This window comes from Episyrphus balteatus, chromosome 2, assembly GCF_945859705.1.
Source record: "Episyrphus balteatus chromosome 2, idEpiBalt1.1, whole genome shotgun sequence".
Lineage (NCBI taxonomy): Eukaryota > Metazoa > Arthropoda > Insecta > Diptera > Syrphidae > Episyrphus > Episyrphus balteatus.
The window spans coordinates 75,980,744-76,004,335 of record NC_079135.1 but is presented as its reverse complement, the minus strand read 5'-3'; the positions used below and the strand labels follow the sequence as shown (position 1 = coordinate 76,004,335).

The window sequence follows — 23,592 nt, the reverse complement described above, 5'->3', positions numbered from 1 at the left end:
CCAAATTTTATCATTGCTCATTAAAATATTCTACAGGATTCATAACTTTTCTACTTTAATCTTCTTTTTTTTTGGCAGGTTACAGTCCTCATCCTGGTTATGGAATGGTTGTGCAATCCGATTATCCTCCAGCTGGTTATCATGGATATGGAGCTGCCGCATATCAATGTAGTAATCCGTATGCAACTGCTGTTGGTCCCGGCGGATATCCGACACCAGTTTCAGGTGGTTATTCTCCAAGTCCGGCGTCTTGTTATTCAATGCCACCACCGCAGCACATACCACAACATGATAAAACAAAGGACGGGTAAGTTTCAAATGTTGGATATATGAGTGCTTATTAGTCTGGAAATAATATTACAGTTACATATGGCGGTGGGTGAAAACTAAAGCTGAATTTGAAATAGGAATTTCTGCATTCATAATAATGTTGATCTATACCTCTTAATATTTAACATATACCTAACATGACTTAAGATATAGGAAATATTGGGGACATTTTTTTTTTGTTTAAAACTACTTCATTCTCGGTTTGTCCCAATTAAAAACTTTTGGTGAACAAATGACCGAAACTCAATTGAAATTTTTCGTCGTTAAATGCTTAAAATCGAAACAAACTACGTAATGTTTTTAAATTCGTATTTCAGTAAATTGATAGGTCGCCCCTTAATTGAATTGTTTAAGCTTTACAACTAAAACCAAAATTTCAAACAAATTCAATGTCCTCTTTTTAAAAATTTGTTTTTTACTTGCGATATAGGTACTATATATCAAGTTATGTATTCGTACAAAAAAAAAAAAGTTGAGATAACATTTTTCCATAACATTACGATGGTAGAGAATGCCAAAAAAGTGGGTCCCGGAAGTCCGTCTGTCAGTCTGTCAGTCTGTCAGTCTGTCAGTCTGTCAGTCTGTCAGTCTGTCAGTCTGTCAGTCTGTCAGTCTGTCAGTCTGTCAGTCTGTCAGTCTGTCAGTCTGTCAGTCTTTCAGTCTGTCAGTCTGTCAGTCTGTCAGTCTGTCAGTCTGTCAGTCTGTCAGTCTGTCAGTCTGTCAGTCTGTCAGTCTGTCAGTCTGTCAGTCTGTCAGTCTGTCAGTCTGTCAGTCTGTCAGTCTGTCAGTCTGTCAGTCTGTCAGTCTGTCAGTCTGTCAGTCTGTCAGTCTGTCAGTCTGTCAGTCTGTCAGTCTGTCTATCTGTCTGTATAAGGAGCTACAGCCTAAACGGATGGACCGATTAATGTCAAACTTGGTGTGTAACGTTATTTGGCGACTCTCCAGAGGGGTTTTTGGAATTAATTTTTTTATACCGATTTTAGTAAAGTTGAAATTGCTCAAAAACGGCTCCAACGATTTTGTTTATAAAATTCAAATGTAAGTTTTAAGACAAGGTCTATCTTCTAATGAAAATTTTTTTTTTTGAAAATCATTATTAACGGTACCTGCCATAGAACCGTTTTTTTTAAATCCGATTATCTCCGCTTATTCTATTTCAACGAAACTTTTTGTGATGAAGAATTTATATAATTTAAATATAAGCCAAAAGCAAAATTTTGAAAAAAATACTTTTTGGATTTTTAAAAAAATTTTGAAAATTTTTTTTTGAAAAATCCAATTTTCGAAAACGGGACATTAAATTTTTTTGAAATTTTGTGTTTAGATGTTGATCAGTGATTTCTACAAAATGGCATACCAATTTTATTTTAAAACTTTTTTTCCAAGAAATTATTTATAAAAAATTAGTTTTTTAAAAAACGGCTCTAACGATTTTGAAATTTTTTTTCTAAAAATGCATGTTAGTAGGTATATCAGTCAAAACTGCATACTTGTTTTGGGGGGCAATTTGATTTCAGATTTTATATTATTTTTTTAAAAAACGAATTTCCTTTTTTTTTCTTTCCCATATATTTAGATTTTCCAAATTTCTATATAAAAAGTCTTTAAAATTTAAGCAACTTGAACTCTAAGAGCAAGTACGTGCGACCCCCGTCGTGCAATTTATTTTTAATATTATTACTGATTTATATTAAAACTATATAAATGCTCTTAAATACAATTTTGAAATTGAATTAGAGTGGGAGATATTCAAAAAACTTGACTTTTTTTCTGTTCAAACATTTTTTTAGGTTATGTTAGTTTATTTAGTATTTTTAAAAGATTTTTGGTATTTCTCTCATTCTTAAGGACTGACTATAACATAATTTTCAATATCATAGAAGTCGTATTTTTTTTTGCCAAGATGACTTAAACGGATAAATCTTCTTAATTTCTTAAGAATCAATCCTACAACTCTTGGGTCAATAGGCGAGTTCTTTTATCCCATCAGGCTATCTCACAGTTGAAAATTTGTATTATAAACTGCAACTAAAGCTGAAGTCTCATACAAATTTAAAAAATTGTTTAAGTAGCTTAACTACAAAATATTAAGATGTATTTTAAATGATTTCATTTTTTTTTTTAAGACGCATTCACATAGAGTTAAGACGGAATCTTTTCATTTTTAGTGGTTTTTTTTTAAGAAGAAAATTCCTATTAAAATTAAATGATGTTCACTTTAAATTTAATAGAATTTAAGTGGATTCCACTTATTTTAAGCGGAAATCCTATTGTTTCAAGAGGGTGGGATTTAAAGTGGACATAATCTTATTTTAAAGTATCCTTTTTTCTCCGTGTCGTGTGTGTAATACAAATTGATATAATTTCCGGAACAGAATATTTATTTTAAAGACATTTCATTACAGTCGACGTGTTATTGCAAAATATAGTAGTTCTTCTTAGTTATTTCATATACATTAAACATAAAGACGAAATTGATAACGTAGAAGCTTCTTTTTTAATTGAAGTGTAAAATCTTATTCTTATTTACTTAACTTTGTTTTATATCTATTAAGATTTTTGATGGGTATCACTTTGAGAACGTTCCCGAAATAAATTCTTCCACACTTTTTCTATTAGTTTTCTTGATAGATTTGAAAGTAAGCCAATATGTGGTCTGGTAATTATTAATAGAAAAGAAAATAATTTCCCTTGCAAACCATTATGTCAAGATTTAATCTTTAACTTTTTATTATAATTAATTCGCTGTAATGAATTTTCTTCTTTCTTACAAATGTAAAATAAAGACCATGCTCATCTCTATGCTAACAATTCAACATTAAACCATAAAATCAATTTAAAACAGATTATTACCAATCAATGAAATTCTAAAACAAAACAAGCAAAAAAAAAACAGATAGGAAAACAGATTTAAAAGTTCGATATTGAGTTGGATTACCTTCATAAAGATGAGTATACTCTAGAGAGTTTTATTTTTAGAGTGTCTATAGTTCTGCATCAGAGCTGCTTTTATCTCTTCTACTTCATTGAATAAAAACTGGACTTTTAATTGAAACCCTCGAACCAATCTCTTCGTAGTTCTTTTAAAATCGCTTCATTCTTCTGTTCCTGCAGAGAGAATGACTTTTGTGTTTGGTGATGGAAGCCATCGTCGTCGTCGGTAGTCGTTGCATGGATTAAATGTACTAAATCACCACCTTACCTTATCTATACACCCAGGCAGAGAGAAGCTCATATTGGCTAAAAAGATTTGCCATTTTGTTACTTTTTCTTAAATATCAATGCAGATTAAAAGATTTAGACAAAGTTTTTAATAAGGGCATCACGTTCTTTATACCTTGAGTGCAATACTTTGACTTCTTTCTTCGTACCTATACACATCAAGAGCTATACGAAAAAACGTTGCAAAATGTGAGTGTTCTCTTGATGATGATAAAATATACTTTTGGGAAAGATGCTAATTACCATTGAAACGTTCTGTGGTTCTCCAATCCTATTCCAGAAAATGCACCCTATAAAAATAGATAGATTCCATAAGAACAACATGTGCCAGAGATGTGCTATAAGAATGAGGACCATAAATTATACAATTTAGTTTTTCTTTTAAAACTTTTAGCAAGGATATGGTGCTCTTGTGCAGTTTCTTACTACTACACAGATAGATTGGGTGTGGAAGTGAACAGCAGACTCATAAAGCACCTAATTATTTTAATAACCGAAAAAGGGTAATCTCAAGACTCTTATCTTTCACGAGTTTTCTCATAACATACACTTATATAATATATATAATATATACATACACACATTCATGAACGTGGGTGGTGGTCATATTAAAGAATATGTGTGTATAGATTTTAGATGTTGCTAGCGGATGTCTGAGTACACTTTGTTGGCAATGAATTCGTTAATGGAGAATTTTATGTATGTTACCCATTCTCGATTTGGACCAAAATCGGTTATGCATACACCGAAAAAAAAATTTGATAATAACAGCTATCAAATTAACATTTTTCAGTGACAAAAGTCGTCCAACAATTAAAATATCAATTTTGATATTTTATCATATCATTTTGACATTTTTTAATTTCAGGTGGGATAGTGAAAATTTCACTTTGACAATTAAAATATCATTTTAACATTTTTTTAAGTTAAAGTGGATAGTGAAAATTTCACTTTTACAATTAAAATATCAATGTTGACTCGATTTTACGTTTTAGTTTATTATAATGAAACCTATTTCTTTCCTTTTCATTTTAATGAAACCTATTTCTTTCCTTTTCATTTTTATTATTTTAAGAATTTTCTTTCTTTTTTCAAAACAATTCTGAAAGGGAATATTCTTTACAAAATAATGGTGATATTATTTTTCCTATTATAGGTGATATAATTGTTTTGTTACTTTCTCCCAAACTATGTGAAGTAAAATTTTAGTGCCGATCAAATTTTCTCAGTAAATCATATATTTTACTTCGAAAAAACACAAAGCGCCTTTAAATTAGTACACATTAAAAATTTTTTATTTAATTTTTTTCAATAATTTGGAATGAGAAATTGATATGAAAAAATGATAATAAAATATCAAAAAAAATTTCCAAAATGTGACATTTAAATATCATCCTGATAATAAAAATGTTGTTTTAACATTTTAAATATCATAAAACACATTTTATAGAGCATTTTTGGCTGATATTTAAAAAATGTTAATTTGATATTTAAAAAATGTTAAATTGATATTGGTTTTTTTTTTCGGTGTAAGCATAATATGAGAATCATAAAGGTTTTCATTAGAAGCGAAAAAAGGGTTGAAAGGTGAAATCTTAACGAAGGTTATCCTCAGAAGTTAAATAGTGAACCATTATATAATGTGGGGTTGTATATATATTTTCAAAAATACAACACACATATGTACATACATAAGTGAAAGGATGCGGGACATGCAGACAAACCCTTCATTTCCTGATTCTGGGTAAATTGTCGTTAGTGTCTTTTATGTATTTTCAAAGTAAAAGGAATCACTTACTTTAATGTCAAAAATTAAGATTAAAATTGATTTTTTTTTTATTTTTTACTTGAAATCATGGGAAAGGTTTGTTTTGACCCGCTACATACTTCAGATAGTTTTCTCTCATATCGAAAAGAATTAAAGAAACATACAAAGATACAAACATACAAACATATAAACATACAAACATACAAACATATAAACATACAAACATACAAACATACAAACACACAAACATACAAACATACAAACATACAAACATACAAACATACAAACATACAAACATACAAACATACAAACATACAAACATACAAACATACAAACATACAAACATACAAACATACAAACATACAAACATACAAACATACAAACATACAAACATACAAACATACAAACATACAAACATACAAACATACAAACATACAAACATACAAACATACAAACATACAAACATACAAACATACAAACATACAAACATACAAACATACAAACATACAAACATACAAACATACAAACATCAAACATACAAATATACAAACATACAAACATACAAACATACAAACATACAAACAAGGACACATGCACAGCACATATGGCCCTGTCCTTTTAGAACATGTAACCTTAATCAGTCTACGGCCCTGAGAACATGACACAAAAAAATAAACAACGAAAAGAGCAACATTCCCCACTAAGACTAGGGTACACGTTATTACAGTATAATGAAGATACAAAGAAATTAACCCCCAAGGACATACACGTCCGTTCATTTGCATATGTAAAATACATAAATGTGTTCTACCTACAACATAAATAAAACCGTCAAGATATCCTATTGAAATTAAGGATACAAGCTCTTCATTATTTGTAACAAATGTTGCGTTAATAAATCTGCCGGATGTATTCTAATGAAAAAAGATACAAAAAATATTTTTAAGGCTTTATGAAATTGTGTCCTTCGAACATATATGTATATTTTTGTTAAGTTTTAAATATAAGTTCGGCTAAAAACAAAAATCAAAAGAGCAAGAAAAAATACCTGCTCCCCTTTTCAGTCCTTTTTATTCTGATTTCTTTGTCCCGTTTTTTGGTCTTTTAAGTTCTTTTTACAATCTCTCATACCAAACTATGAATAAATGTATGTATCTTCAGGATGTACATACACATTCATATAAAATTATCATGTGTCTGCAAAGTTAGGAATTTATAATGCTTAGCATTTATTTACCAAAAATTATTCCATTAAGAGCATACTGGTATATTAAGTCTTTATAGAGCTATGTGAGACGATTAGCATAATCAGGATATGCACTCACTGGGTAAAAAGTCAATACGACTTTATCTCATCTCTTAAAAGGGGTGTCCCAAAAGAAGTAGAACCCCTATCCCAACGACCTACGATGTCGACGATGTTGTTAAATTGAAAGTTGGGTTTAATTGAATTATTTTTTTTGTTCCCCAATATTTGAATTTTATTTTCTAAAACAAAGACATTAATTCGACGATGTGTGTATATCTTTTGAATTAAAACATTAACATTTTTGTTTTGCTTATTTTCGAAAACAATGTTTAATTTACAGCTTAACGGGATGTCCACGTACGGATAGAAATCATCTGCAATCCCATTCGCAGGAACTCAAATGTCCGACACCGGGCTGTGATGGTTCTGGTCACGTAACCGGAAACTACTCATCGCATCGCAGTCTGTCGGGATGTCCTCGTGCGAATAAACCGAAGAGCAAACCACGTGACGGTCAGGATTCTGAACCTTTAAGGTACGCTAAAATTTTGATTTTTCTTTTTTAACATCCTTTGTGCAGTATTTATTTACTTTTGAAAAGTAAAATTTGTATGATTCCTTTGTTATCCTTTACATATACCTATGGCAATATTTGGCGAATGTGAAACACGGTTTTGTATAATTTTCAGATGTCCCATACCCGGATGTGATGGTTCTGGACATTCAACAGGCAAATTCCTTTCCCACAGAAGGTAATCTACCCTTAGTCCTAATTGCTATTTGAATTAATTATCATAATTATATTTGTCTTTTTTTTTTCAACTACCCACAGTGCATCAGGATGTCCGATAGCGAATCGTAACAAAATGAGGGTCCTGGAGAACGGAGGTACGGTGGAGCAGCATAAGGCAGCTGTTGCAGCCGCAACTGCTATGAAATTTGATGGTGTGAATTGCCCCACTCCGGGTTGTGATGGCACCGGACATATAAATGGGACATTTTTAACGCATCGGTCACTTTCAGGTTGTCCGACGGCAGCGCAAGGAATCAAGAAGCCCAAATTCGATGAGGTCACCATGGTCTATCCCAAAGGATACTCAGGTTATTATAAAAAATTCTTTTCTAGCTTATTATCTCTTTTATTTATTTTCGCTTTTAATGTATTTGGTTTTATTTTATTTTCGCATTCTATGTGTTCGTGTGTGTGCTAATAAAACACTAAAAACTATTAAAAAAAAAATTAAGTAAAAAAAACAAAACAAAAGCAAAACAAAATTACAAAGCAAGAAAATTCCTTTTTCCTCTGGTTTTTCTTAATTTATTTTCCTGTTTATTTTTTTTTATTCAGATTACGCGACGTTTTGTATCGGCGCCGAATATCTTCTCTAAAATTAATCAAAACAAAAATCTACCAGATTTTTATACAGGTAAGATGATAATCTTTAATTTTGTTCCTTTTTGTTTTTAATTTAAATAATTTTAAAAGTATGATTTTTTTGGTTTTGTTTTTCATATTTTATTATTTATTCACATTCAAACTTAGTACGGATTTATTATTGGCACACACACAAAACAAGAATATTGCTGCATTTAAGTTTATTTTTCTGAAAATGTATAAGCATGGGCTTTAGAAAGAGTTTAAAATATGTAACTATTTTTTTTTTTTTTTGTAGATTTGTTTTTACTTTGATTTAAAAAAAATATAAGCAACTGAGTTACGAATAAGGTTATTACTATTAAAGTTACTCTATGAGAATCAAAACAACAAAGTTCTTCCATACCGTAAGGGCTATAAAAGTCTTAATTTTTAGACAATATTTTAATTTTGCCAAAACAATTTTTTGATCAAAAATTGTACATCGGCTCCAAAAGAAGTAGATAATAGAGTTTTTTCTGTAAAGCATGTTATCGCTTACGATAAAGTCTCTTACACTTTAATGTAAGGATAAATGAAGTTAGAGTATATACTTTCCGAAAATATAACCCTGATCTTTTAATCAATTTGGTAGAGAATTGAACTACATACTTACTAAAAAAGAGTAATCACTAGACTGGGCCAAAAAAATAAAATATTTTTTTTTTTGAAATTAACTTCGAAAATCTTGTTCAGGATGATGAAAAAAAAATTTGGTGAAAATTTGAGCCGTTAAAAAAAATTTTAAGAGGTCTATCATCGGTGTTTTTTATTTTTATACATGATATGATGTTTTACAACAGAACTGCTAGACGATCAAAGTAAAAAAAATTTCTGTTCATTTTTTCTTATATAAAATTAAATTTCCTACAAAAAAGATCTAAATGAAAATTTTCGTCAGACAAGCCGTATTCGAGTAATTAAGCTTTTTAAATCGAAGTGTTTTTTCAATTTGCCTGTTTCACTTTGGAATTTTGTGATGAGCAAATAAGTGAATAGAAAAATAAAACCTCGACAGATTCTTATAGGAAATTTAATTTTCTACAAAAAAGGTCTTATAGTAATTTTCCCTAAATTGAGTTTTGAAGAAGTTATTCACGATTTAAATCGAGAAAAAAATTAAAAAATCAATTTTCAATTTCAAAATTTTCTAATTCACTGAAAATTCAATATTTTCAAATTAGCAAGATGTTTTCTTGTAGGGAATTAAACGTTCTATAAAAAGTTCCTTGGCAGCAAATTAATTGCTTTAACCGTTTAGAAGATAATCGTATTCAAATCGCAAATGCATACTTGTCATAAGAAAATTATTGAAATCAGTGGGCATTGGTTTTGATACGAATATCTTCTTAACGGTTAAAGCAATTAATTTGCTGCCAAGGAACTTTTTATAGAACGTTTAATTCCCTACAAGAAAACATCTTGCTAATTTGAAAATATTGAATTTTCAGTGAATTAGAAAATTTTGAAATTGAAAATTGATTTTTTAATTTTTTTCTCGATTTAAATCGTGAATAACTTCTTCAAAACTCAATTTAGGGAAAATTACTATAAGACCTTTTTTGTAGAAAATTAAATTTCCTATAAGAATCTGTCGAGGTTTTATTTTTCTATTCACTTATTTGCTCATCACAAAATTCCAAAGTGAAACAGGCAAATTGAAAAAACACTTCGATTTAAAAAGCTTAATTACTCGAATACGGCTCGTCTGACGAAAATTTTCATTTAGATCTTTTTTGTAGGAAATTTAATTTTATATAAGAAAAAATGAACAGAAATTTTTTTTACTTTGATCGTCTAGCAGTTCTGTTGTAAAACATCATATCATGTATAAAAATAAAAAACACCGATGATAGACCTCTTAAAATTTTTTTTAACGGCTCAAATTTTCACCAAATTTTTTTTTCATCATCCTGAACAAGATTTTCGAAGTTAATTTCAAAAAAAAAAATATTTTATTTTTTTGGCCCAGTCTAGTAATCACAATACAAAGGGTCAAAATTTTGCAGAGTTCATTTTTATTTTAGATCTACTTTGAAAATTCTGTTTTAAAAATTCTGCTTTTCATTATTCTGTTTTAAAAAATTCTACCAACAATTCAAAATGATTGGAAAAATGGTAAAAAGCGTTAGCGAATTTTGTAAGACAACAAAAAAAGAGGAAAAGCAGAATTTTCGTTTAAAAAGCAGAATTTTGAAATCGTAATTATCACTAGCTCCCGAACTAATACTGAACGAAATCTACCATGGATGGGTAAAAAATGAAAAACTTCAGATAATTTTTGAGCCAATTTCTTCTGGTGGATCGATGAAAGTTCTTTTGAGTTCTATGCATAAATGATAATAAAAACACTGTACCAATAAAAAAAAGCATTTTCAGTCTAAAAATCAATAATTATTATATTTTCAAGGAAATTTTTGACTTAAAAATAATAAAATATCCATTTTGTTCAAATTATTATGCTAACCGTTGTTACAGACAGCAGATTGTTTTCTAAATCTGCCATTTTTGTATAACAAAATAATATCACAGTCCCACTCAATAAAAAATCCATCAAATGAAATAAGCTTTATTGATGGACCTTTTGCGTCAAAAATAGTAAAAATGCATTGAATGCATTTGCTTCTAAAACGAGCAACACGAATGAACTTTTGTAAAAATATTTTTTTAAAGACTATTTAGCTAGAGTTACACAAATATGAAATAAGCTTTTGTTTTCTGAGTGTGTTTGGTAATGTCGAATTTTGGAAGAGTGGGAGGCTAGTAGCTATAATTTGTGAAACATGATCCTCACAGGAAAAATATGTACATACATAAAATCAACTTTACTAAAGGAAGAAAAGAATCAAGTTTTAATGTACCTGAGGAACTTTGCTTCATCTGTGAATAAGTGAAACTTGTTTTAAGGTATATTTCACTCCAGTAAAGATTATGACCCACCTCTAAAAGGTTAGCAGGCTGTCAGGCAAACTTCAAACCTTTTACACACACATTTCATTTTTTTCCTTGAATTTAAGATCATTCTTGCCTAATCTATGAACAGAGCCATAATATTAAGAGATACGAGTATAATGTTATAAGTTTTTTTTTGTGAGTAAAAAGGGTGTACGAGAATTTTGAGCATGAGTGTATAACAAATACTGGGTAAGAAGACAATGCAAAATCCTTTTCAAATCATAAAAAATATTTGTCCGTAAACGATCAACGAGATGTTCGCTAACAAACAAAAAATTACGTCGAATTTCCGAAAATGTTATCGAAATCGTTTTAAATGTTTTTCAGGAAAACTCTAAAAACAAGAAAACTATCGGTCCTTTCAAACAGAAGTTTTTTTTGTTCTCAAATAAGAAGTTTGTTCCTATGTTTTTTTGTTCGTTGTACGACCAAACAAATCATTCTTAGATTTTTTGGAAGCTCGGAACTCAATTTTGTATTTAAACAAAAAAAAAAAAACAAGATAAATCTTGTTCTGTGTAAATCTTGTATGTTAAGGTATGTTTTAGCAAATTCTTAGTAGTAGTTTCAAAAAATTTCTGAAACTTCGTTTTCGAAAAAAACCTACCTGATTAAAAGTTATTAAAAATATTCTTGCAATTGGATGCTGAAAGCTTTAATATTGTAAGCGTTCACAGACACAAACAATATCAAAATCCATATCTTAATTCTTCCATAATCTCTAAAACAATCAAAAAAATCGATTCAATCCATTCAATATTATAGCCTAAAGTAATTTCGCCATTATCTCTATCTGTCCAGGAAAAAGAGTTTTTTTTAATCTCCAGCCATTCTTCATCAGACAACAAAAGAAGCAAACGATAAAGAACAAAATATTCTTCATAATTAAATTAAAAGTACAAAACAAATTTCGGGCAATATCCTTTTTGTCTATAGGATCATAGTATATAATATCGACCACCAAAGTAAAGTGATGGTCTTCATCCCTTAATTTTATACAAAATCGCCTCAGGTGCAGTTTAAAAGGAAGAGGTATAGTCAATCCTATGAAGAGGTTGAAGTTATATCGAAGAAAATGGCTATTTTTTGAAAATGTTCTGTATAATTCATTGTCACATCCTGGTGTGTTAGAGCAAAATGATGAAATATTAAATCCTCTCTAAAAAAAACATCCCCCTAATTTCAATTTTCACTATAAAATAGATATAAAATACGAACTTTCATAATAAACTGCAAATACCTTATTTAATTTGAAAATCATTTGTGCTCCATCCGAGCGCACTTAACCGATATCCGTCACTGTCCCATTTCGAATCACTGCTTTAACACAGCATCAGTCACATCTCTGATGTTCCAACGTATAAATAGAAGACGAAAAGTGAAAACTCATCCATCGTACTTCGAAATTTTAGTCGAATTTGGATTCCTTGAATCCTTGAATGACGCAACTGGCAAGCCAATTGCCGCTGGGCAAATAATTTATTACTCAATGTTTTGAAGGAAGTTTTAATGGTTTATTTGCGTTTGTCAGATGGTAGTGGCTGGGGGAAGTGAGGAGGAGTATTACCCTGTTTCTGGTGGCCATGTACTGAGGCAGCAGCAGCTGTGTAGTAAGGGAGGGTAGAAATCTGATGTAGAAATGTCAAAGAAGAATCCGCGAAGTAAAATTGATTAATCAAGTGCTCTTAGTCAGCGGTTTACCTTTAAACCATTGATTTTGAAATATTACCAACCAATTGTTTTGTACCACGCGCCGGTAGTGGTGATGGCATTAAGTCGAAGGATATTGCCAAACACTTTGCTATACACCAATATCAATTTTACTGATTTATTTTGTATCATTTTTTACCTCTGGTTTCTATCGATATTGATGCGGGAAAATTCCATGAAACAGTGGGAAATAAAATTTCACATTGATTGATGGATTACATGGGTTTGTGGGTAGATTTTTTTTTGTCATGGTGTTCATTTTGTTTTTATTTTTTAACATTTTGATTTATGCAATTTTAATGGCCTAGTATTTGTTTTTTGGTTCACATGATTTTTGTGTGAGAAATTTACTGTCCTTAAGTATTCAAAGAAGTTTGCGACTGTTTTTTAAAAAACACACTAAATGGGTGGGTGTTATAGAATAATATTCATTAAGACGTATTCAATTATGTAATGTTTTTGTACCCACATGATTCCGAAAATTTGCAAAAAAGTCTAAATTCTTGAAAGTACTGCTTTGAAGATGAATAATTAACGATAATGGAAATTTTCGGTACTCTCCCATCACCCATCACTGAGTAAATGACCCTTAATTTTGATGAAGTCGGTCATCCCTTTTACCAAACTACGTATGTATATATTTGAACTTTCCACATAAATTGAGGATTCGTAGACAAGTAGCTACAGTATTTCTTAAGAAGTAGACATGTCTCTTGTCAATATTTTAACATATTTTATTACGTTTGGTGAGAGGCTAGGGCAATTTTTCTTAAATGCTGACGATTTTTTTAAGAATTTTAATAATTTTAATGGATTTTTTGTTCTTGTAGAAAACCAGTTAAATATTTATTATGTTAATCATTTTTTAATTTATTTTTATTAGTTTTTATATGTGTCTTTTCTGTTTAATGATTAAAGACTAAAAGAAAAAAATCTACAAGAAACATTTTATTTTTATATTCCAGGCATGGACATAATGATGAACTCAGTTGGCGGTAACACAACAACAGCATCAACTGGCACCACACCACCTGGACCATCTAATAATAATAGTTCCACCGCATCAACGAATAATGCCTCAACAAATAATAATACCATGCCTCAAAATAGTGTGACCACAAACGGCACTGAAGATTTAACAACTCTAGAAGCAGAAATCTCAGAATTACAGAGGGAGAACGCTCGAGTCGAATCACAAATGCTGCGCTTAAAGTCAGATATTAATGCTATGGAATCGCAGTTAAACACCAGTGATCGGGTATGTAGGTTAAGGTTGGTAGGAATATTAAACCAAGGCAAATTTATTACTCTATTTTTATGACTTTTATATCTAATATTTTTAATGAACATATCTACTCTTATCTAAACAAAACATTTCTCAGTAATGCGTTTTCAATAATTAGGTAATTTATTTTTTTCAATAACCATAAGCAAGGGTAATATTCTGAAACAGTCAGTATCACGGCGGGTGTTGTAAAAAATGATTTTTTTAAATGCATTGCTTTCCAATAAAAATATAAAAAAAAAAGATAATTGCAAAAAAAAATTTCTCATTAAAAAAAATATTTATTGCAACTGAAAGAAAAATTTATTGCAACTGAAATATATTTGAATTAAAAAAAAAGTTATTGCAACTGAAAAATATTATTATTAAAATAAAATTTTTATTTCAAATAAAAATATTTTGGAAAAAAAACGAGTCGTTGCAAATAAAAAATTTTCTGCATTAATTATATTTTTTAATATTCGTCGAATTTCTTACAATTTTGGCTATTTAACCATACATTACATTACATTCAACTACCTATATTATTGAACCTCATGTATGGCCAAATAGTCAAAATTGTAAGAAATTTGACGAATATTAAAAAGAATTAATGCATACTTTTTGCATTTAGTTTTGTTTAATTTATCAATGTAAATTTATTATTTTTAATAATATTTTTTTTGATGCAAATTATTTTTATTTGCAATATAAAATTTTATCTTCAACGCAAATATATTTTTTTTTTAATTCAAAATCATTTTTTTTTTTTTTTTTGTAAATGATATTTTTACAACCCTGATTATAGCTCTGTTTTTTCTACAACTGAGTAGCTACTCATTTTCATTCGCAAAACAATAAAAATTACGCAAGTAAGTATTTCTATTGTTTTTATTTTTCGAATAAAATCAAAAAATGAGTAGCTACTCAGTTGTAGAAAAAAAAAGCTTATAATACAGTTTTTTTTTACATTAAACTCACCCTTTTAAAAATTGAATTGATTACTTTGCAAACCAAATTCAGCCTTTCGCATTTCAATTTCAACTTCTGAAAATCATCAGTTCTCTTATTTTAAATGTGAATACATTGATAAGTTATACCTACGCAGAATTTAGGGTGAATTTAGTTTCTAAAGGAATAAAAACTTGCTTATAAGAACTGCACCATCATCATTTTCAAATATTAATTACTGGTAAAAAATTAATCTAATTTTAAATTTGATTTAAATTATATAATTAATTATTATAATAATTAATTATTATATAATTAAAGTCCTTTGGAGTTAGTATATCGTCCCCTTCAGGAGCAAAATTTCAAATTTCGATTTAATTGGTTGGTTGCATTACCCTTAAAGTGCCAAAATTTAGAATACGCAGACAGCAAGGAAAATAAATTATTTTATTATTCACATAATCTTACGACACCTACAAATTTTGTAACACGATTTCCCAACATTTTCGCTTTCTTACCTGTTTATGGTACGAGGGGGACGATGTCAATTTTTACTCGAAATTGAAAAGAAGTAAAAAGGCCATTAGGAAGACGCCAAGTCCTTGCTGAAAAATTTGCGTTTATAAGTCTTTGGATTCTATTTGTCAAACACATCAGTCACATCACTTACTTTATTTACGTCACGTACAGAAAGGAAAATCCAACTAATAATCTGTATGGGAGTAAATGATTAACCAAATTTTATGTTATGATGTTAGAAGAACTGTTGCAAGCCTAGGCCTTGGGCTACGGTACATTTTTCTAAATAAAATGAACAAATCTCTTTAAATACTTGAAAATATTAATTGCCACGAATAAAAGAAACTTATTTTTTGGGATATTTTTAAAGAGTCGAAATTTTTTGTTTTCATTTTCAGAAATCTTGGTATCTACAAACATTATCCAAATTTAAAACAAGGAGCAAGATCTTGCAACTAGGGGGCATATTAAGTTTGGTTTTTCATTCAGTTGTTAAAATATCTCAATTCCACTCACCCATCTATTACTCAACCCTAAGAAAAAAATTTAATCGTGTCATTAAGATACATTTTCTTTATGTGGAAAATTTTTTTTTTTTTCAAAATTTATTCGAATTTAATTCAATTCACCAAACTGAATTATTTGACATGTTCCACTCCACTTATTTGTGACCAAATGTTTTTATTTATATGTTTGCCCTAAGAAAACATTTTTTCTATGTTTGATGTATGACTTCGGATATTCGGATGTATGTAACAATACATTTTTTTAGACCTAATATTATTTTTATGGAAAACGTATTGCCATAAGAAGACATCCTAATGGATTTTTTATTTATTATGTTTTGATGTCTCTTTTTGAAACCAGTAAGTTAATGGAGAGAATTGAATTGCATTATCTTGTAGGGGAATTATTAATAAGGTTCACAAAGTGTCTATTTTCTGTTCCAAAAAAAAAAAAAAAAACACTGACCAAAGTTTTTATTTTCTTTTCCGCAAACTTTCTTTATTACTCACACCATAGAAAACGAAAACACCTATATACACATTCCTTTTAAGAAAGTTTTAAGAAAACTTCGAAAATTAATTGATAAACTTGTGGCGGCGAAAAGTTTCCCGCCGAGATGACCTTGAAACTGATAGAAAATTCACTTTCAGTCAAAGTTAAATTCCAAAGAAAACTTAATTTTCATTTATATCTATTTATTTTATTACGCATTAAAGCTGGCTTTCAGACTTGTCATGGAAAAGAAACAATAAATAACTTTAAAACATAATCTTTAAAACAAGTTTGAAGAAATTTAAAAATATCAAATACTCGAATTCGTTTTTGTTGAGTTTATGGGATCAAAAATAAGTTAAGAACAGAAAGAAATGACGGAACAGAAATAAGATGTAGATATTTATATTTATTTTTCTTAGTAAGTCATCAACATCACATTTCACTTGTGGCTAAAATTTTAAGAAATAATGTTTTGAACATTTACAATAAAAATGAAAAAATCTTTAAAAAACAATCCATTTATCGAGATTTCTCTAATTTTAACTTCCTTAAGTTTAAATCTATTCAAATTACCTACATTATTAATTTTTACTTGCCTGATTAAAGAGCCAGTAAAAAGAGTGCATCAATATAAATGTTAAGGGGTGTTGTTAACAAAATTGTAGGTAACTTGTAAACTTTCCTTGACAGCTCATTAAAGTAGAAATATAACTATTTATATGATCACTGTGACGTATACGTAACCTTTTTTTCATAGAAAAAATTGTACATTAAATGTTCTTATGATCATTGTCTAGTCATTAAAATGATGTAGATGTCGTTCAAGGTGTAAAACCACACTTTATTTACTTACATTTAAATGTATGTATGAACACTGTTGATATAAACAGGAATTTCAATATTTTTATTAGTGACCTCAAAATGATTTAAAAACAAAAATTTAAAAACTCATGAGTAAGTGGTAATGGATGCCCTTAGATTCATATTTTTTTTTTTTGCATTAAAATTCTGCAAAAAAAAGATTAGCGACACTCCTTTAAAGTGTCGAACTTGAGTACTATTTTTTAAAACAAGAGCTTATTTCAGCACCGGAACAATTTTCAAAACTTAAATTTTCAGACCCCTATAAAATCTTCAAAAACGATGTGTTTTGAGCTTTTACTTATAATTTTTTTACATCAGACAACATTTTAGTCAAAATTAGTAGTGCGCAATGTGTTGGGATTCCTATCACTATAGATATTGCTTGTTGTTCAAACCCAGCTAGGGTGTAGAAGTTTTTTAAGTTAATTGAACATAAAAAGACATAGCAGCACTGAAATGAAACTGAAATATGAAGCTATATAGTCGAGTAACTAGAGCTAAGAAAATGGCAATATTAGGGACTCAGAAGTTTGAAAAAAATATTAATTGAAAAATAATTTTATTAAAATTAAATTATTTTTATCCTGTCTTTTCTTATACTTTTTTTTTTGTAATACAATCACATAATTGTTTTGGTAAGTAGGATTCAGAAAAAGAAATGTCAATATGTATTACCCTTTACAAAAAAAAAAGTTTTTTTTTAATCGAAAGGTTTAAAAAAAAATTAAATTATCATTAAGCATCTTAATACAAAGTTATTTCTTCTTTAATAAATAGCCTTTATTATTGAAGGTTGAATGGAAAAAAATTTGAAGGTCTAGTTTGTTAAACCTTAAGAGATATAATCAAATATTTCAATACCACAATTCAGTTTGTATTGATAAAATTTTTTCGAATTTAACTAATGGCGTTTTCGATCATTCAGAAGCCTTCTGAAAGTGTTTTATTCGCACAAAACTGACAGACAGAACGCTTCTCAGAAGAGAAATTCTCTTCTAGATTTAAAATCAGAAGTTCTAATACATGACCATAAATAATCATTCTTCTTTCATTCTTTTCAAAAATTAAAATTAAATAAAAATTAAAATTAATAAAAAGATTAAAATGTTTACCTTAATGCAGTGGAGTGATTTTTTTAACATTTTCTTCTTCCGTCGTCTTCAGATTTATAATTTTTATAATTTTTTCGTTTGAAAAAAAAAATAATATCAATTTTTGACATTTGAAACTTCACAAACACAAAATAAAAAAACATAATTGAGTGGAAGCGACTTGAACTGTTCCATTAGATTTCAGAATGAGTGAATTCTTGAGTGAAACCGATCGAAAACAACATAATAATAATTATGACAAAAAGAATGATAGATTCATATTTTATTACAAAAAAGTTTGAAAAAATCAGGTAAAATTTTTTAATTAATTTTTTTGTTCAGATTTCTAAGTTTAGGGACCATTTTTCAAAAACACTAAATTTGACAGATAGGAATAAACTTCTGGCTTTTTAATTTTAATTTAAAAAAAAAATACGACAATATCGGCTTTTTTAAACCTTTAGAGGTTTAGGTATTTTTAATTACCGACGCCGATGTTTAAAAAAAAAGACCATGAAAACGGAGCTGTACGACCGGGTTCCCTCATAATTTTCTTTAGTTATTCCACTAATAAATGATGATAACACATACAAGTTATTGCTGTTCATTCAAAACCCTAAATATAATTTTTTTTACACAGGCAGTTTCACTGCAAGTATGAAAAAGGCATACAAAAAAACTCTTTTTACAAATGTTTATTAAGAAAAAGAAAGTCATTATACTAATGCATCCATCAAACTTTTCAGTAAATTATAATAAAATTGAAAAAGTATTATATAATAAATATTGGATATAGCAATGTTAACTGAATAATTGAATGTAAAAAAATTAACATATAAAATAATTTATACGTACATAAGACCTTCTCAAAATAAATTCTAGATATAATAAATTATGGCCTTCAAACTAGTCATATGTATGCATAAAGAATTTGTTAGATACCTACCTCTTTCTAATATATTTTGTTTATTAAACGCCCCACTCTCCTAATCGATTTTTAATATATCTAAGTTTGTAGATGTTTACCTAAACTCGAGTTTGAAAATTACTACTCAAAACTTGTAAGTCCCACATTATATGAATAGGATCCTAGTGGGTGTCACCTAAGAAATAATCATATACCTTCCTACAAAAAATAGGTACAAACCCAAATACATATTGGAATAATATGTATATGAATTAACCAATCTTCGATTGACGTCAATCGAATGTATGCTAAAAAAAAACGAATCAAATCCCTACATGGAATAAATAGTAAATTCCCTAAGGGTATATGTGAACATGTTGTCACCACATTCTTATACACAAAAATAATCCTTGTTCTTCTAATATATGTACATTCACATATATTGAGATACCGACATTTATATGTATCCAATTTCCAAATCAATCAAAGTTCTATAAAAGCTTTGAATCTTACGTAACTCACTTCTTCTCCATGATTCATGCGCGAGTTTGAGACAAGTATTTTCTATTATTTTCCTATGATGTTGGGGTAATGGAAGATGTAGAAGGTACAGAATGTCCTTACACTTAAACATTTTTTTTTTGTATTTCGTCCACTATGAGAGCAGAGTGCATAGTTGTTACTCTCTCTTTGGTTGTCGAGTCCCCCCTTTTTCAGATCCATGCTTTCGAACATTTTCGTCGTAATTTTTGTTTTCTGTTTTGCTTTCTTGTTTTGGTTTTTCTTTTTTCTTTTTTTTTTTTTTTTTGTATGCATATCCTTTGGGAAATACATATTATGTACCGTTATTTTTTTTTAAGCTCATTTTCCTTATACTTACAATATTTTTTTTTTATCTTGTTGTATTCCGTACTGCTCTGATTGGGCATGAGCATTGAATTTGACGTTGTGGCCATTGGAAAACATTAGCAACGCCCAACTCAAACTCCTGGCGCATCGTTTTTGCTCTCATGTGCTCCACGAAAAACTCCAACTGGTTGGCTGATGGTTGGCTAGGCGGCCAAAGTGCTCCTCCATATTCCGTGTATATGTATATTTTGTTGGTAGATATATATATATGTATAGACAAGTTTGTGTCTCTGTACAAAATCAGGCCAAAAGGTTAGACGAACTGAGAATAACGAAAAAGAGAGAGAAAGAGGAGCGAGCCAACAAAGGTGTATATTTCTTTCGTCCTTTGGGGATGTCATATTGGGGATAAGGGTGGTTTGGTGGTTCGTTGGACTGCAATTTGTGCTATTGTTTTGTTTGCAAATGCTGCGAATAAAATAGAAATTATAGGTAGGTACCTACAATCGAAGGAGATAAGATGTAGATCCTTAGACTTGTCTATATCCTAGATAGGTATACAGTGATGATTGTAAAGTGGTCAGGATGCATGCGATGCGCATAGCGCCAAGTGCAAAATGGAAGATCTAATTTATATGCTTCCATTTTTTTTGAAAAATTAGTTTGGGCCTTTACGAGATTATAGGCAGAATAGTCATTAAATAGTAATTGCTTTCAATATTACGTGTAAACAGTATTATTGTAATCTGAAGAACCGTTTTCGACAAAGTTTAAAACCTTTGAAATGAAAGGTAGGTACCTATCCATTCTACACAACATACTAAAACACACAAAAAAGAAAAACTTTGAGAATTCCTAAAATTTTCTGTATCAAGCTAAAAGAAAACCCATTCACGTTCACACTTTTAGGCTGTGGAAAGGCGTTTCATCATGAGAACACATATCGTCGGTGAAACCAGAAAAGTGTGTAACTCCATTTCAGCAAATTTTATAGGAGAGCAAAAAAACAAAATCGTTTTGAAGGCATTTGTATGAGTTTTCATTTTCTAATTTGCTTATAAAATAAAAACTATGAACTTTAAGGGGATTCTGAGTTTAAGGAACGGTAGATATTAGTTTTGTCTAATAGATGGCATTCAAATCTAATTTTCAGAAAATTTGGAGTTACACACTTTTCTGGTTTCACCGACGATATGTAGATGAGCACAAAGAGGGACGGCATGATGAAAAGCACTTTTTAACTTCTCCATCTACGAAATTATGGTTTTGCTTAAAATAATGAATTTGTTTTTACCCGAAAACAATAACTACTTGCTTTTACTTAAGTTATAAAGCAAATAAATACTAGAAATATAAACCTTCTAACAACACTTCTCATATAATTATTTAGCTGGTTATCTTATGAAGAGTTTTTATTTCGTTCAAGTTGTACCCAATAAATGTTTCGATAACAAAACCTACATAGCGGATTGTACAAGTATGTGCACCTTACTGACCACCATGAATGCTAGAAATGGAAGGCCAACATCATAAAAAATGCTTTGAAGCTTTTTTCAACTAACAAAACCTTAAAAAACGATTGGTTTACATTCTGTATAATTTCCAAACCCGAAATTTTACAAAAAAAAAAAGCATCCTTTTTGATCTCCCCTTTGTCAAATAAAAGTAGTTTCCACTTCTCTTACTATAAATACTCAAAATTAATTTTTTTTTATAGGACCGTTTATTGTGAAAAAAAAAACATTGATTAAAACTACTCCCGCATTTCATGTGGGTATCTCAACCTAACCCGCCTTGAACATTTCATAGATATTTTACTCGTAGTTGAAAATAAAAAAATAGAATTTCCATCCCTTATTTGTAGAAAACCCCAATCTCCTGACTATTTGGACAGAGTTAAAAGGACAATTTGTAAATACAGAACTAAAGTAGATTGATCCTTTTTCTATTAACCACCAAAAAAAAAAAAACCAAGAGAATGCGAACAAAAGGAATAATTGACCAGCAAAACAAATGTTTGCATTTTTTAAGTTAAAAGTTATTTTTCCCTCTAGGATTTTTCAAATAGTTTGTGTCTCGTATGTGATGGACACAAACTGACATAAAAATCTATGCTACTTTAGTTTTTTTTTTATAAAATTAAAGCCTGAAAATGGCTGAAATTAGTTTTAATGAATGTACAATATACATATACCTACAGTTGGAAAATTAAATTGTATATAGCTCTTTGAAATGTAGGTAGGTATATTATAAAAGAGGGTTTTATTTTAACCAAATGCTAATTAAACAAGAAATCAAGGTATGGGAATAGGTTGCCATGGAAGTTTTTTTTATATGCTTAAGTCTTAATAAAATACTATGATTAAAAACTAACATATATGTACCTTTATCCTTACAAAAAAGTCTACATTTTATTTATTTTTTTTTTTTCATTTGGACTAATTGAAAAGACTTTTCGAGCATTGAACAAAAATACATCGTTGTAAGCGATGGATAATAAACGGAACGGACAGTAGTTACATACTTATATAGTTCTTAATGAATTTTGTTATTTCCTTTTCTTTTTTACTCTTATAAATCGATGAACCATGGCAGCCACCACAAAAAAAGGGACGCCATTTTCTAACGTTCCACTCTCGTACTTTCGCAGTGCGGCAAAAATTTTAATTCAAAATTAAAAATAAACTATTAGAGATACAAAAATCTCTATAGCTAATTTGAAAGATAATAACCTAAAGTTAAATACGTTTGAAGGATTTTAAAAAACCCCATCTTTTAATAGGGTAAATAGGGGCAAAACAAAATTTAAAAAAATTGTCTATTTTCTAAACGCGACAATGTAAAGAGTTGATTTTTTTTTAATCAATAGATAAATTTATTGCAAGACCGACAATCGTATTGAAAAAATTCTTAAAAAATTTCAAAACCAAGCTATTAATGGTTTTCTAAAACTAAAACATGATGTAGACCTTTGACAAAGTAGTGATTATAGGTAGGAGAATTTTTTTTTTTTTTTGAAAATTTGAAAAACTTCATTCGAAAGATAATTAAAAAAAAAAGTTAGGGGTCTGATACGGATTTTTTTTTAAGTCTCTGCGTTTAGAAATATGAATTTTTGAAAAACACCTACCTATTTTGGGGTACACATGTGCAAATAATTGGTATTTCAAAATGGTTTTTGACCAAATAACGGGAAAAACAAGTTTTTTTGTCCGAAGTTTTTAACCTTCTTAACCGTTTTTTTATTTATATCTTTTTTTCTTCAACAGATAAATAAATGAAATTTATATTGTAGATAGATAATAGACAGGACTATATCTGTGCAAAATCAAATCAATCAATTTTGTAGTCACAATTTTGAGATAACGGTAAAATATTATTCAACAGGTTCTATCTTTTGATCAAATACAAATATGACAATTTGGGCTTTAATAATAAGTGAACAAAATTAATACTCATTTACCTAACCATTCTAAAGATATTCGAGGTCAAAATTT

General features: G+C 29.1%; 1 protein-coding gene across 10 annotated transcripts in view; it reads left to right on the top strand.

Moving 5' to 3' along the window:
* Window positions 1-23,592, top strand: part of LOC129910638 (uncharacterized protein DDB_G0283357) — a 38,699-nt gene that overhangs the window by 13,365 nt on the left and 1,742 nt on the right. For 4 of the 10 annotated variants that reach the window (XM_055988086.1, XM_055988088.1, XM_055988084.1 and 1 more), the window contains 6 exons: window positions 79-307; window positions 6,910-7,104; window positions 7,259-7,321; window positions 7,402-7,535; window positions 7,593-7,670; window positions 13,614-13,906. In XM_055988086.1, coding sequence (XP_055844061.1) covers window positions 79-307; window positions 6,910-7,104; window positions 7,259-7,321; window positions 7,402-7,535; window positions 7,593-7,670; window positions 13,614-13,906 — 992 coding nt within the window. Of the gene's footprint in view, window positions 1-78; window positions 308-6,909; window positions 7,105-7,258; window positions 7,322-7,401; window positions 7,536-7,592; window positions 7,671-7,917; window positions 7,997-13,613; window positions 13,921-23,592 lie in introns of those variants that run through there. The other 6 variants (XM_055988092.1, XM_055988091.1, XM_055988090.1 and 3 more) reach the window with 6 other exon arrangements.